The 16,421-nt window shown below is 35.3% G+C and overlaps 1 protein-coding gene across 1 annotated transcript in view; it reads left to right on the forward strand.

Moving 5' to 3' along the window:
• The first annotated feature begins 803 nt into the window (after nt 1-803).
• LOC140511128 (proto-oncogene tyrosine-protein kinase ROS-like) overlaps nt 804-16,421 on the forward strand; it is a 31,925-nt gene continuing 16,307 nt past the window's right edge. The window contains exons 1-3 of the mRNA XM_072620117.1: nt 804-968; nt 7,464-7,565; nt 8,228-8,410. Coding sequence (XP_072476218.1) covers nt 8,246-8,410 — 165 coding nt within the window. The 5' untranslated portion in view covers nt 804-968; nt 7,464-7,565; nt 8,228-8,245. The remainder of the gene's footprint in view (nt 969-7,463; nt 7,566-8,227; nt 8,411-16,421) is intronic.

Genomic DNA, 16,421 nt, shown 5'->3' on the forward strand with positions numbered 1-16,421 from the left:
CTCTCATTTCTTTTCCTAGTTTTTGTTCTACTTCTTTAATTTGCTTTTAAAATTCTTTTTAAACTCTATTAGGAATTCTTTTTGGTCTTGAGATAAAGTTACATTTTTCTTTGAGGCTTTGCATGTAGCCATTTTGACACTATTGTCCTCCTCTAAGTTTATATCTTGATTCTCCCAGTCACTATATTAACTTTGTATAGACAAGATGTTTGTTTTTTTTACTTATTTTTTTCTGCCTTTTTTGGTGACTTGGGATTTTTATGTGAAAGTCTGTCTCTGGTTCTGTACAGTCCCAAGCTTTTTTGCTGGGGCTCTGGGTTTTACTGTTTTCAGCTGTGAGGCTTAGCTACTTGTTTGCCGTGAAGAGTGTTTCTCTTTTGGCTTACACTGAGAAGTGGGAGCTCTCTCTGTTGACTTCCTCTGGGTGTCTGGTTTAGCTACTGATCTGCTCCAGGGATGAAGCCTTGCTGTGTAGGTTGATATGCTTACAGAGTCTTTCTGGTGGCTGGCCTTGGGCTTGAACCCTATTGCTGGATTGCTGTGGTGAAAGGGCCTTTCTGTTAGTCAGCCCTGGAGGGCTAATTTTGTTGCTGGTCTGCCCCAGGGGGAGGGTGTAGAAGGTGGGGCCCTGCTGCTGGGTTGCTATGGAAACAAGGCATCTCTGCTGGTTGTCCTCACTGATGGGATCTCACTGTTGGCCAGTCCCAGGGTGGGGCTACTCTATTGCTCAACAATGGGGTCAAGGCCTACCTGGTAACTTGTGCTGGGGGTGGGACCTTGCTGAGCTGCACAGACTACTTTTTTGTCTAGGGTGTTGCTGTTTTGCAGCAAGGTGGGGGCCTAGTTGGTGGATTGCCCCAGGCTTGGAGCCTTGCTGCTTGCCCCCTACTGTGAGGCTGGCTGCTGCTTCTGCTCTCAGGCCTTGGTCCCCTTGCACCCCGGTGAGAAAGATCTTCTCTGCTGGGCTGGTAAGCTGCTTCTGTGCTCCTAGACTAATTTTGAGGCAGATTTTCTAGATGTTTGGAGAGGAATTTGGGATGTCTTCAGAGAGTATCTTCTTCATTCTGTCATCTTGTACCAGAAGCCCCATGTTTTATATATATATATATATATATATATATATACACACACACATATATATCATAGCCTGACCCCCACATACACTTTTCTAGTCTTCTTATTACTTATACCCCTCCCTCCCTTCATCCCATCTGAACTCTGAGATCTAGTGACACTAGTGTCCTTATATTTCTCCTAGACTTTCCTTCTCTTGGCCCCAGACATTTTCAATGGCTGGTTGTCCCCTATGCCTGGAATATTCTCCCTCATAACAGTCTCTTGGGTTCCTTGGCTTTGTTTAAGTCCCACCTAAAATCCTATTGTCATTCCCAAGCCCCATACATTCTATTACTTTCCTCCTCATGATATTCCTGTTTTATCCCATACATTTAGTTCTACTTTAACTCAACCAAAAATTCCACAGAAATTATGTGGGAAATGGTGTAGGAACACAAGACTCAAAAACTTTGTTAGTGACACATTAAAAAAAACGATATGAACATAGTTTTATACATGTTAAGTGCTTAAATAATTTATAAATGTCACAATAAATAGTGGCAGTGGCAGCCATGTAGGGCTACTGCTTGGCCTATGCCCATGTTACCATGGGTTGGGGAATAGAGGTGGGGTGAGAATCCAACATGAACAAAACTCCAGTTCAGGGCCCTAGGTCATATTAGAAAGTGGAGAAGTCCTAGGGGTGAATCAGCCCTCATCAGCCCCCAGCTCCTGCTGCAACTGAAGATATGCAAAATTTACATGACTGAAAACAACAAGAACAAATGTTTAACTTTGTCAGGGCATTGCTTGGCCATTATTTGTACGGTGCTTTTGTACTATTGACCCAAAGAGCTGGCAGCATGCATTAGTTTCATATTATATAGCAATCAGAAATGGAATTAATCTAACAATGACATTTTTCATGCATTATATATACATATTTTATATCTCTAGATCTTCACATTGAAAGTTTTCCTTTATAAAATTACGAAAATGTAAAAGGAAATATCACCAGTGAAATAAAATATATAAGTATGCACATGTTTTTCAACTAAAAGCCAGGAAATTACAAAGGAACAGTTAGTGATTTTCATTATTATTTTAGGCAGTTTTTAATTACAAATCTTTATACATGTATAAACCTGTACATATATGTATACATGTACATACATATGTATATAACTATAGATATACATATACATATAGATATACATGTATACATATTGGAAGCTTTCATTTATATCACTATCCAGAAAAATAATAATGATTTCTATAGTCTGTTTAGACAGATCACTAGACACTTAACTATTTTAGTTATAAAATGCATACCAGCATTTTCCTAAATTTAAGGATCACTTGTTACTTAGCTTTCTGAATTATAAAAGGTAATATACATATATAATTTTTATGTAGTTGAATATGATTATGCTTGTTCTAATAAGAGTACTTTATAAACTAGTAAGATAAAACTGACTATATAGAAATGTTGGTAAATATCCAGATAGTTCAACACCTTGCATCTGGTAAATTTTAATTTTAAAATTTTCCTTTTAATTAGCACTGTATTTACTTATAATAACCATCTACATTAATTCTGTAATCATTGTAATAATTCCATAAGCTATTCCATGGCTTATGTTATAAAATCTTCATCCCTATAAGCGCAGATGTGTATACCCACAGTATACAGAAGTCAAGAGATGTCACTCAGTCCCATGCTGTCAAAACATGTGTCCCTCAAAACTCCTTAGTACAGTTTGAATCAGATTAAAATGTAATTGAGAAATGTTTAACAAAATAAATTGAAATGTAACAAAACATAGATAATGTTGATCTGTAGTTGCCTAAGTCAGCATGACATCCATGGGGATCAGTTTCAATTTGAATAGGACACCACTGCATATTGCATGTCTGTGTATTTTGAAAGGGTATTATGGAGGGTCCTGTGTTCATCCTTTGCCTTCAAAGAAGACCATACCATTAGAGAAAGGATGACATGAGTTTCACCGGACTCTGTTTTGAGTGAGGGAGGGCTGTGGAAATCACCAGCCCCACTTCTCCTCCAGAGCCATCTGGATACAGTGGCCAGATATTCATTAGGATGACTGGAGAAGGCCCAGGATGCATTGGGAGACCTTGGTCTATTCAGGTACTCACTTGTGAGGTAAGGCCATTCAGTGAATAATCCTCTCTAAGAAGTAATCAGGGAATGGCCCCTTTAATGAGCAAAAGAAAAAAATAAGAAATTCAAGCTGGGAGGGAAAGAGTAACAGTTACTATTATTAAGGGGAAGAGTCAAGATGTCAGAGAAGAAGCAGGGATCTGCCTGAGCTCTCCCCCCAAACTCCTAAAAATACAAGTAAAAATGACTGTAAAGAGATTCTAGAACAGCAGAAGACACAAAATGACAGAGTGAAACAGATTTGCAGCCCAAGCCAATCTGGAAGGCTGACAGGAAGGGTCCATTGCACCAGACTCAAAGCTAAGCATAGCCTAACATAGGCCATGGTGGCACAGACAAGACTGAAGCAGCCTCAGGCACTGAATCACTGTCAGCTGTAGCTGTTTCAGACTTCTCAACCCACAAACACCAAATATAGCTTCATAGCTCAATGGGAAGGCTCTCTCACCTGAGTGAGAGAGGAACATGGTCCAGGACCAGCACCAACCTCAGGGCAGCGCAGTCACTGTTGCAGATGTGGCTGCTTCTAGAGCTCTTGACCTACAGACAGTGGGGAAACAGAGTGACTGATCTGGGTTGCAGTTGTGGGTGGCAGTTCCAGGACAAGAAGAAGGACTGACATGGCAGAACTTGTAATAGATGTGGAGAGGGAATCCTTCTTTCAGGTCCAGGGCAGAAAAGAGGGCTTGTGGCTGCTCAAAGGTCAGAGCTCAGGCCAGGAGAGGAGCAAACAGCTCTCCTTCTATCATACCACTTTGGAGGAACTGAGACTTTACAGGTCCCTAGAGATATCTCTGAAAAGAGCTGCACAGAACTTTGGAAACTTGAGACACTACATCCTCCACTTAACAGTGAGGTCAAAAGTGAAGCAATTGGCTGGAAAAATGATCAAAATGGGAAAAATAAGACAATAGAAGTTTACTTTCTTGGTAAAAAGGTATTTTCTTATGACAAAGAAGCTCAAGCACAAAACAGGAGGAATATCAAAGCATAAAACTGAAGGAAGATACAAGGTCAAGGCTCCTATATTCAAACGTTCCAAAAAGCATGAAATTGTATCAGGTCATGGAAGAGCTCAAAAAGGATTTTGAAAATCAAGAAAGAGAAGTAGAGGAAATATTGGGAAGGGAAGTGAGAATGATGCAAGAAAATCATGAAAAATGAGTCAAGAACTTGCAAAAGGAGACTCAAAAAATACTGAAGAAAATAACACCTTTAAAAATAGACTAACCCAAATGGTAAAAGGGGTCCAAAAAGCCAATGATGAGAAGAATGCCTTAAAAAGCAGAATTGACCAAATGGAATAGGGGGTCCAAAAGCTCACTGAAGGCAAGAATTCCTTCAAAATTAGAGTGGAGCAAATGGAAGCTAATGACTTTATGAGCAATCAAGAAATTTTAAAACAAAACCAAAAGAATGAAAAAATAGAAGGCAATGTGAAATATCTCATTGGAAAAACAAGTAACCCAGAAAATACATTTAGGAGAGATAATTTAACAATTATTGGTCTACCTGAAAACCATGTTAAAAAAGGAGCCTAGACATCATCTTTCAAGAAATTATCAAGAAAAACTGCCCTGATAGTCTAGAATCAGAGGGCAAAATAGAAATTGAAAGAATACACCAATCACTTTCTGAAAGAGATCCCAAAAGGAAAACTCCTAAGAATATTGTAGCCAAATTTCAGAGGTCCCAGGTCAAGGAGAAAATATTACAAGCACCCAGAAAGAAACAATTCAAGTATTGTAGAAAAACACAATCAGGATGGCACAAAATTTAGCAGCTTCTACACTAGGGGGTTGCACAGCTTAAAATATGATATTTCAGAGGTCAAAGGAACAAGGGTTCACATCAAGAATCACCTACCCAGCAAAATTGAGTATAATACTTCAGGGGAAACAAAAGTGGAATGTTAATGAAAGAGGACTTTCAAGCTTTCTTGTTTGAAAAAAACCAGAGCTGAAGAGAAAATTTGTTTTTCAAATACAAGAATCAAGAGAAACATGAAAAGGTAAACAGGAAAGAGAATCCATAAGGGATTCATTAAGGTTGAACTGTTTACATTCTGACATGGAAAGCTATTTGTAACTCGTGCGATCTTTCTCTGTATTAGGGTAGTTAGAGAGAATCTATAATATGTGTATATGTGTGTGTATGTTTGTATATATATGCATATAATATATAATGTATGTGCATATATATATGTGTGTAATATATATGTATGTATGCATGTATGTGTGTATACACATAGAGGGCACAGAGTGAGCTGATTATGAGGGGAGGATATCTAAAAAATAAAATTTAGTCTTGAGAAGAATGTATTGGGAGAAAGAGAAAGGGAGAGGTAGAATGTAGTAAATCATCTCTCATAAAAGAGACAAGAGAAAGCTTTTTCAATGGAGGGGAAGAAGGGGTAAGTGAGAGGGAATAAGTGAGCCTTAATCTCATTGAATTTGGGTTAAGTAGAAAATAACACACATTCAATTGGGTATGGAAATTTATCTTATACTGTAGGAAGGTAGGGGAAAGGGATGGGAAGGGAAGGGTAATAGAAGGGACATCAGATTGGGGAAAGAGGTAATTCCAAGCAAACATTGTTGAGAGGGGACAAGTCAAGGGAGAGAATGGAATAAATGGAGGACAGGACAAGATAGAGGGAAATGTAGTTAGTCTTTAGCAACATGACTGTTATTGAAGTGTTTTGCATGGCTACACATGTATGATCTATATTGAATTGGTTGCTTTCTCAATGAGGGTTTGTGGGGAAGGAGGATGGGAGAGAATGTTGAAATCAAAGCTTTAAAAATTAATGTTAAAATTGTTTTTGCATGAAGCTGTGAAATAAGTTGTACAGGCAATGGGGTATAGAAATCTTGCCCTCTAGGAAAATAGAGGAAAAGGGGATGGTAGAAAGAGGTTGATGGAAGGGAGAGCAGATTGGAGAAAGGGTTTGTTGGAGTGCACACTATCCTGGGGTGGTGAAGAGGGGTGAGATGGGGAGAAAATTTTGGAATTCAAAATCTTATGTAAGTGAACATTGAAAACTAAAAATATTGTTTTTTAGATAAAAGAGAAGGCATTATCCCTAACCATACTCCACTTATATGTTCAAGTTTGGACTGGAATGGAGTAGAAAGCCATTTCAACATTAAAGAAGATTTGCGACCTTTTGAAAGATTTTGTTCTGATAATTAGTTCTTACTACTATATTCTCTCTCTTTCTAAGAGTTCTTGTGAAATTAAAAATTAAAACAATTAGCACATAGATGTTCCCAAATATTCATATTAAAATATATCTTTATGTTTATCCTTAAAAATATATTTTTATATTTAAAAATAAATTTATTGATGTAGTGCATTTTCATACACTATATATATGTGTGTGTATGTATGTATGTATGTATGTATGTATGTATGTATGTATGTATATAGCCCAACAAATACCCAATGAAGCCTTTTCCAAAGTTCACTCTAAGAGAAAAGTTTGATTATTGATTCTGAACAGAAAGAAGAGGTGTCTCTGAGATACCATAGGTATTTAATAAATGCTTGTTGATTGGCTGGTTGATTGATTAATGTGTCTACACTTTAACTTTTGCAGTAAGATGCTGACATTAATGTTTGAATGTTTTAAAAGTCTTTCATCAAGGATGTTTTTTTTTTTTTTCACTTAATAGCTAACCTGAAGAGTACAACCTGAGCTAGAGTCTCCATTTAAAATTCACAGTAATTCGGTAACTCTATAGGTCCCGAGGTCTCAAGAGTTGCATATAGTGTAGTCCAGAGGAATTTCCTACAATTTGGATGCAAAGACAATACTCAATCAGTGTATGCTTTAGGGACCACTTCCAGGATCCATACCAGTTTATAGCATTTCTTGGTAGTTGCTGTAGCGCTTGATTCTGTCATATAGTTTTAGAATGTAATTTCATCTTTAGCTGCTATTAAGTTTAGAACTCACTCTGCCTGGTCCTCTGTATTCAATTAATCATTTCATCAACCATTGATTATGTATTTACTATGTGAAAAGAATTCTGAGGAAGATACATAGCTAGCATAGACTGATTTATATCCTAAAAGTAGGTCAGATAAAATATGTAATTATAACATTAGTATCATGCCAATTGCAATTACTTTAAAATTTTTGATTCCTTTGTGGAGTATGCAGTTTTGAAGAACCATATTTAAAAGTATATATTATACTTCATTTTTCCTTCTATAGATCATTTTTATGTTGTTATTGGAAGCAATCTGGGTTTTTGGAATATGTCCTTGGAAAATTTTCATTATGATGTTATTTTACTCCAAATAAACAATATAGCTGGTAAGTATATTATATCATAGTAATTTATTATATATGTCAAAATGAAGGAAATGTGTTTTTAGTAATGCTAAAAAGATTAATACTACCAAAATTGAAACATATTAATTTTATGACTATTATACAAGTATTAATATCAAAAGCTTCTTTTAATTCAAAAAATATAAAAACCAATAATGTGACAAAATTTATTCCAGAAAAAAGACAGCTCTCAGGATGCTTTTTTAAGTGATGTGGAAAAGGGTCTAGGTTTTCTTAGGAAAATGGAATTTACCAGGGTACATGAAAATCTGTTTATTTGATCACATTTAAACAAAGAAGTTATATAAACCGACCATAAATTACAAGTACATTAAGAGAAAAAGAGTCTTAGATTTAATTTATTTTGTATGTTGATGGTTTTATTTAATAGACACAAATTAAAATCTAAAGAACAGCTTTAGAAAGTCACACAATTTACAATATGTGCATTTCATATAAAACCTATCTGAAATTAAGGGTTCTTTTTGAATTTTGAAATAAGTAAAATGGCTCATTTTAAATGTTTTTAAATGTTTTCCTCTTAATTAGTGTAGTAACACAATACTGATTACTTGATTGTAGATTCTGAGGACTTTTCCAACTCTTCTAAGCATCTCAGTGATAGTTGCTGTTTTTAATTTCAGATTTAGACTACATTGATAATGGCTCCCTCTACTGGGCAAATTCAGTTTGGTAATGTGTATGTGACATATTTGAATGACCCAGATTTCAAAACACAGAGAATGAAAACTGTTCAGCATGCTCAAGCACTTGCCATTGACTGGATTAGCAATACATTATATCGGTCTGAGAAAAAAGGAAATTGGGTATGTAGAAAAATGCTAATTTGTATATTTTGTTTCATATTATTATTTTCTTCTCTGTCTAACTTCATTGAATTTTTTTTCTAGGCACATTTCTTAGGAATGAAATTAGAAGGGATAAGGAATACTTATATTGAAAAATTGAAAGAAAAAGGCTTTATGAAGAACATTTTGAAGATAATGAGAAATCAGATCCATCACAGTCTAATCTCCTTGTCCATTGAGCTAAATATGTTCACTTTTCTAAATTACTAATGATAAGAATGATAGCTAACATTTTACACAGTACTTTATGATTTGCCGACAACTTTATAACTATTTGTCTTTATCTATATTAGAAATACTAATTAGAACTAATTAGAAATAGGTGCAAATACAGATAGAAAATCTCATTTGATAATTTTTAGTTCTTGCCAAATTGCCTTGGATTAAGTAATACAGTTGATAGAGCCCCGGATCTAGAGTAAGGAAGGCCGAAGTTCTAGCTTCAGGCATTTATTAGTGTGTGACCTGGGCAAGTCACTTAACCTCTGCCTTCATTTCCTCAACTTTAAATAGGAATAATAATAGTGCCTACCTCCCAAGAATTATGATGTAAAGAAAGTGAGATGATCTGTATGTTATATGGAAATGTGTGTATATATATATATATATATATATATATATATATATATATATATATATTTATATATATATATATATGCATACATTATATTGCTAGCTGTTATTGCATTCTAAGAGCTCAGTGGATAGAGTGCTGGAAGCTCACCTCAGACACTTACTAGCTGTGCAGCACTGAGCAAGTCACTTAACCATGCTTGCTTCAGTTTCTGTAAAATGAGCTGGAGACACAAATGGCAAACCATTCCAATATCTTTGCCAGAAAACCAAACAAAAAAACCTCCAAAGGGAATCTCAAAGAGAGGAACTCCTCTGAAATAACTGGACAACAACAAATCTTTCCAGTTTAATATGAAGCTCTACAAGAGCTAGGGAGCATAGGTGATTGTTTCCACCAAAAATTTTCATGATGATCATAGTGTAATGAAGAAAGCTATACATTTTGGAGTTTGAAAATGTAAGCTCAACTCAGATTCAGCCCCTTAACTTTCTTGAACATTAATTTCTTATTTGATTAATATTTAATAAGCATTAGTTTATACTTGATCTTTTGTTTCAATCTGTGATTTCAATAATTTAAACAACTACCAGTGGTTTTGACAGATAAAGACCAACATGATCCTTGTAATCTAAGAGAATTTTCTGAGATTAGTAAAAGGTCCAATGACTTTCCCACAGTCACACATTGTGTGCATGTATGTGTGTGTGTGTGCGCACATGCACACATGTTTAGAGAAGCAAGTTTTGTCCGACTCCAAGGTCCTCCATTCTCTAAACCACACTGTCTCTCTGTAAAATAGGAGAAATACTATTTACAGGATTATAAACATATTCACTTACTTTGTAATGCCAAATTGGTTGTTGTAGTTGCTGTGTGTGTTTTAGTTCAGCCCTGTGATTTCATCTCTGTAAGGAAATCCCAGTGAGGAAACTACCTCCCAAAGCAGATCAGTATTTATTCTGCAGTTCATAGTCTTATAGAATTACTGGGGAAACACAGCGATTTGCTTAGGGCACACCTCACAATGTGAAAAGAAGAGAAAAGAAGCGGACCTTGTATTCGGGTCACCTTGACAGACACTCGCAGCTGACTCTCTACAGCCACCTTATGCCTTCTCTAATTCAAAAAGCTATGAACACCCTCTGAAAATATTTCTGTAATGCTTTTCAGTTTACAAAGCATTTTCCCATACACTCTTACATTTGATCCTCACAGCAACCCTCTGCAGGGTGAGCGAGATTATTTTATTCTATACACAAAGAAATCAATTCTGAGAGATTTAGTAACTCGCTTAAATGAGTGGTGATATGGGTTCTAGAGAACTATAAGGGATGTTTGGTTTCTTCTACTTCTATTCCACACGATTTGATCCTAGATTGACCCTAACCTATTGATAGGATGTAATTTGGATTTCTAAATCCTGAGATGAAATGGCACTCTTTTGACAATATTGTGACCAAATTTCCAAACTACCCTTTCAAACATACAAAAAGGAACTCTTATGAGGTACCATTCTTTTAATATGGATTCACTCCATTTTTTCTTAGACTTTCTTTTTTCTACTTTTACCCGATTTGCCATATAATCAAGATTCCTTACCCCGCCTGCCACTTCAAGATTTGCATAAATCAATGACTTGGCAAGTGTGTTAAGCTTTTTGCTCTACTTGCCTGTAACATAGATCAGATTCTCCTGTGTTGAAAAATGCAACCATGTTGAATTATTGTCCCTGCAAAATTCACTTAGATATGACTTGGTAGATTGCCTCTAGAGCGTCAAATTAGATCTCGTTCAACTAGAACCATTTCAGTCATGCCTCTTACTGTTTGTAGGGCCGAGTCATTGCAATACATGTCAGATTCCCTCCAACTTTTCTCCCTTTCCCTATTCCAAAAAAAAAAAAAAAAAGAAAGAAAGAAAAAGTGATATTTTAGCATTACATTAATAAATGTAGATATTCAAAAATTTTTATTTATCTTATGATAGATGGCTTTTGTCTGTTGACAAAACAAACCCCCCTCCTCTCCATACCCATTTTATTTTTGTTCTCAGTTTGGTTATTTCTCCTTTCATCACAGCAGAATTCTCTGAGGGACAGTAAAAATTATTTCATAGCTATTTATATGTAAAACAAACAATCTTCAGTAGTTCTTTTTTTTTAAACCATTGTGGTCTTTGTTCCCATTCTCTTAAATTAAAAAAAAATCATTATAAATATTTTAATAATCTAAACCTGCTAGTAGAATGGTGAAAGCAGCTAATAGTCCATAAAATATTATTGCAAAGTATCTAATACATCCCTAGTATGGTCACACTTGAGAAACTCACAGTTTCTAACAAAAATCTTTTTTTTAAAATAGAATATAAACTGCATTATTCAAAATAAAGGTTACCCTTTTCTAAATATTGCATGAACAAGGAAAGATGAAACACTAGTTTTCTTATGGCTAGATTATAAATCCATTTAAAATTGTAATGCCCTTTGAGCCCATCTAAATGTAAAAATATTACCAGAAACTGTTCTCAAAGCAAAAATATTATGTAAATGAAATGGATGTCTAGAATTAAAACCTCGGGAGCAGGTGGCCAGGTGGTATGAGAGAGTTTAATTGATGCTGAACATTTAAAGGAAGATGTGAATAATCTGACTTTTACTCATCTCTTTATGATAGAAAGCATGTTCAGTAAGTATAAAAAGTAGCCTTTATTTTTCAATTAAATGAAAGTCAAAAAGATGTGGTTTGAAGACACCATGGGACATGTTTTAATAACCCGTTAATATAGGATTTTGCCTGCCTCTAAGGTGAGGCACATGATAATGAACCCCTAAAAGATATCTGAAAATACACTTGATAAAATTAAACTTATAGAATTATAATGTCTTGAAATTTGAAGGGAAATTAGAGGTCATATAGGCCCAAATCCTTCCAAATACACAAGTCCTGTTTATAATACTCCTTTCAGACGTTCACTTGCTTGAACACTTCTAGTGACAGTTTGTTTGGCAGGCAACATGTTGAATTGCATCAGAATTTTTTCATCTTGTTATCTTATCCAGGTTTGTTGTGAGGGTAAATTGAGATAATATTGGTAAAGTGCATTGCAAACCTTAAACTGTTATAAAAATGCTGTTATTATTCAACAGAACAAGAACAAAGTTAGAAACTGATGTTATACCAGGTATAATAGTTCATAATTATATTGTTCTTTAAAATTTGAGTATTTTATTCATAAAAGCTATATGACATTTAGAAAAACTTTTTTATGAAAAAAAACGGAGCCAAAAGAAGACTTTGTCCCATTACCTAGCTTCTACTAAGTGTCAGAAGTGAGTAGCGAAACCAGAACTCCTGACCTCTCTACTATAGCTCTATTATACTTAAATAAAGCTAAACATTGTTAAAGACTTCTAAGTTAACAATAACCACCTAATCAATACTCCCTAGAAACTCATTCAGTTCCCTATAAATCCCCCTACTTTACCCATGTGAACTTAAGCAAGTCTCCCAGTTCCTCAAGGCCCCAATTGTTCCATCTGTCAAATTCAGTTCGAACTAACGTACCTGATAGCTCTCATGATATATGATTTCATGATCTTCAAGGGCATTTTTTGGATCATTTAAAGGATAACATAAAGATACTATCAAACGTCTAGATAAACTCAAGTGTCAATAGAACTCCTCTTTCAAAATGGAGCTAAAATTAGTTTCCCATAGCACAATTTTTAATGAATGAATCTAGGCACTTAGTGATCATTAACTATTATATATAGTCATACATGTATATGCATTTAACTATAGAGCTGAGGGCCCTAGCCACTAGTATAATCCTTTCATTTTACTGGTGTTAAAATGGAGACTTCATTTATGTAAAATGACTTAAAAAAATCATGGACCCCATTATTGTCAGAAATAGTGCTAGAACTAAGGTCTTTTCTTCTCTGGTTTTCCTTTTGTCATATTAGGTTTCTTTTAGGAAAGACAAAGCTGTCTTTCTAAAGAAATGAACAGTGATCAAAAACCATCTATTTTTATAATCTCTTTCCTAATTTTACCAGGAGAAGCCGTCAGGTACAGCAAAAAGAGAACTGGACTTGCAGGCATTCATAATCTGTTTTTAAACCCTGCCATCTACATTTATACTTACATTATATAAGGGTTATGTTGCTTAAGGAAATTGAAAGGCAAGATAGAAATTTAGCAAAGGGAAGTATCCTTTGGCACATATCAATAGTGTTAGACTGTCATATTAGAGAAGCTGGGCTCTGTATTCACATATATATATATATATATATATATGTGATATATACATATATGTGTATCACACATATACCATATTGTATGTGTACATGAGTATCTATGCAGGTGTGTAATATATGTATGTTTTAAAATGTGTGTGTCTATGTGTGTGTGTGTGTGTATTATGCATGTGTGTGTGTACACACACACACATACACACATAAAGGGTTGGGAAACAACATCTACATACTTCTCCACTAAGGGAGCCCCTGTCTTCTGAACTCAGATAAGTGGTTCCTACCAAGTTCAGCTATGGGGTTACCTGACCTGTAATGAGATAGAATGAAGTTCCTTTTCTTGTATTCTGTTTTATATTTTCTCATATTCTTTAACTCATTAAACCCCCAAACAAATTGCTTAAAATTTGGCTCACAGTTCAGTCTCTGCAGAGGAGGAAACATATAGATATAGATTAGGTCTAGAACAAATTTTTTTCATGAAGACAAAAGAAGTTTTAATGGAAACAATGGAATCAGAGCGTATATTGACTGAACACTGTGCAGAATACTCTTCAATAGCTTAATTTATACTTGCTATTATACTCTCTTGGAAAGTCAATACTGCAACCTAATTAGAACACAAAGCATTTTGCAGGTCTGTAGAATTAGTCATTTTATACTTCATCTTGGCTCTGCACTATCCAAAACGTTCCTTGCACAAGTTTTTCTAAGTTAGGTCAAGAACTTCTTACCTTGCTCCCAGGAAGGTCTGATAAGAAAGTGACCCAAGATCCTTGGGCCACTCAAATTTAGAAAGTTGCCTCTAAGGCTAGGAATAGATACTTCTTGTTCTAAAGACAGGAAAGAATAAATACAAAAGAGACTTCTTAAAGCTCCAACTCAATCTTGCCTAGACATGATTTATGCTTTACATGGATGCCATGTGTTTACAGCTTCATGGTAGGTGGGGTGACAGGTAAAATACTTCCCATTTCCTCATGGGAAGTCTCAGAATTACATGACAGCACCTTGAAGGAAGAGAATCAGCTATGAACCATCTCTCCTTTTAACTGCTATAGCACTCAGGCACTGGCCTTTACTAAGGATTGTAAGAGGCTCAAGAAACCACTGGAACAGAGTCATATCAAAGCAACAAGTTCATTTTTTGTTTATTTATTTTTGGTTTTCAACATTCACTTCCATAAGATTATGAGTTCCAAATTTCCTCTTTATCTCTCCCCTCCCTCCACTCCAAGATGGCATGTAATCTGTAAAGAAGAATTAGAACCAATGGGAGAAACCATGAGAAAGAAGAAACAGAGGAAGAGAGAGAGTAAGAAAGAGAGAGAGGGAGGAAGAGAGAAAGAGAGAGGGAGAGAGACAGAGAGGGGGAGAGAGGGAGAGAGGGGGAAAGCAAATGATAAGCTTTTCTGTCATGAGTCTTTTGGAGGGTCTTAGATCCTTGCATTTCTAGGAAGAGATAAGTCTGTCCAAGTTAGTCATGGCACAATGTGGACATTAATGTGTATGATGTTCTCCTGGTTCCATTCACTCCACTCAGTATTAGTTCACATGAGTCTTTCCAGGTTTTTCTTAAGTCTGTCTGCTCTAGGGAGCAAGGGGGGAGGGAGGGGAAGAAATCTAAGATATATGGAAGTGATTGTAGAACACTGAAAGCAAATAAAATAATAATAATAATAAAAAACTGAAAAAAGTCTGTCTGCTCACCATTTCTTATTTTTCAATAATATTCCATTATATCCATATACCACAATTTATTCCACACTTATTCCTTAACTGATGGGCATCCTCTCAATTTCCAATTCTTTGTCACCACAAAAAGAGCTGGTATAAATATTGTTGTACATGTGGATCCTTTTTCAATTTGTATGATCTCTTTGGGATACAGACTTAGAAGTGGTATTTCTGGGTCAAAAGATATTTCCAGCTTTATAGCACTTTGGGTACAGTTCCAAATTGCTCTCCAGAATTGTTGGATCAATTCACAACTCTACCAACAACATATTAGTGTTTCAATTTTACCATGTCTTCTCCAGCATTTATAATTTTCCTGTTTTGTCATGTTGGCCAATCTGAAAGATGTGATGTGGTACCTCAGAGTTACTTTGATTTGCATTTCTCTATTCAATAGTGATTTAGATCATTTTTTCATATGACTATAGATAGTTTTAATTTCTTCATCTGAAAACTGCCTGTTCATATTCTTTGACCAGTTATTAATTGGAGAATGACTTGTATTCTTATAAATTCAATTCAGTTCTCTATATATTTTAGAAATGAGATCTTTATGAGAGGCACTGGTTGTAAAAGTTCTTTTCCATTTTAGCAAGAAATCTTTGGAGCATTGGACCTTCATGTAGCCAGGAAGGTTGTCCTAGTGAAAAGGTCCACATAATGAGGCACTATGGTTCTGGAGCTTCTGCAACTTTCTAGGAAAACTCTAGCTAATTTTATTCTGGGATGATTCTTAGAGACTCATTTGCTCTCACTTTCATAAATAGAATTTATTCTTTTGAATTTAATTAGTTAGAAACAAGTGAATGAGCTTTTGATCTTTCAGTAGGAGGTCTTTTTATGATATGAAGTGTCTTGTAGATCTAATAAAATCAGAGTTGAAAAGAGAAATTGTAATGGTAATAGAAACTGATGTCTTTACCACTTGAAATCTCTCCATATATCTACCAGATCTACAATGGAATTTAAAAAAAAAAAAAACTAAAAGATTAATTGAGGGTCTTTATCACCAACCAATTCTTGCCAACCAAGAATTCTTAACTGGAAGCAATTGTGTTGATGTATAGATTCTGAGTTCAAAATATACTGACCCACCAAGGTTGTAACTGGTGTATATGTGCTAACATTAGGACACTGCCCTCTGAATAGTTTCACTTGTGACCTGTCACATTCCACTACCACCTCAGACACCATGAAGCAGTGGTCCACAAAAATTCAATCTACAATAAGATTAGAGCTCTGAGCACTTGTCAATCCAGTGGGGAAATGTTGGCCCCTAGGTAATTAGATGCAAGACTCTCCTCTAAAGTCAAGGATCTTCCTGTCCCCAGGAGTTGATTTTTTAAGAAGCAATTGAGAGGATATCAGAAATGAATTGAGGGGGTACAATTCTTCAATTG

This window comes from Notamacropus eugenii, chromosome 6, assembly GCF_028372415.1.
Source record: "Notamacropus eugenii isolate mMacEug1 chromosome 6, mMacEug1.pri_v2, whole genome shotgun sequence".
NCBI lineage: Eukaryota > Metazoa > Chordata > Mammalia > Diprotodontia > Macropodidae > Notamacropus > Notamacropus eugenii.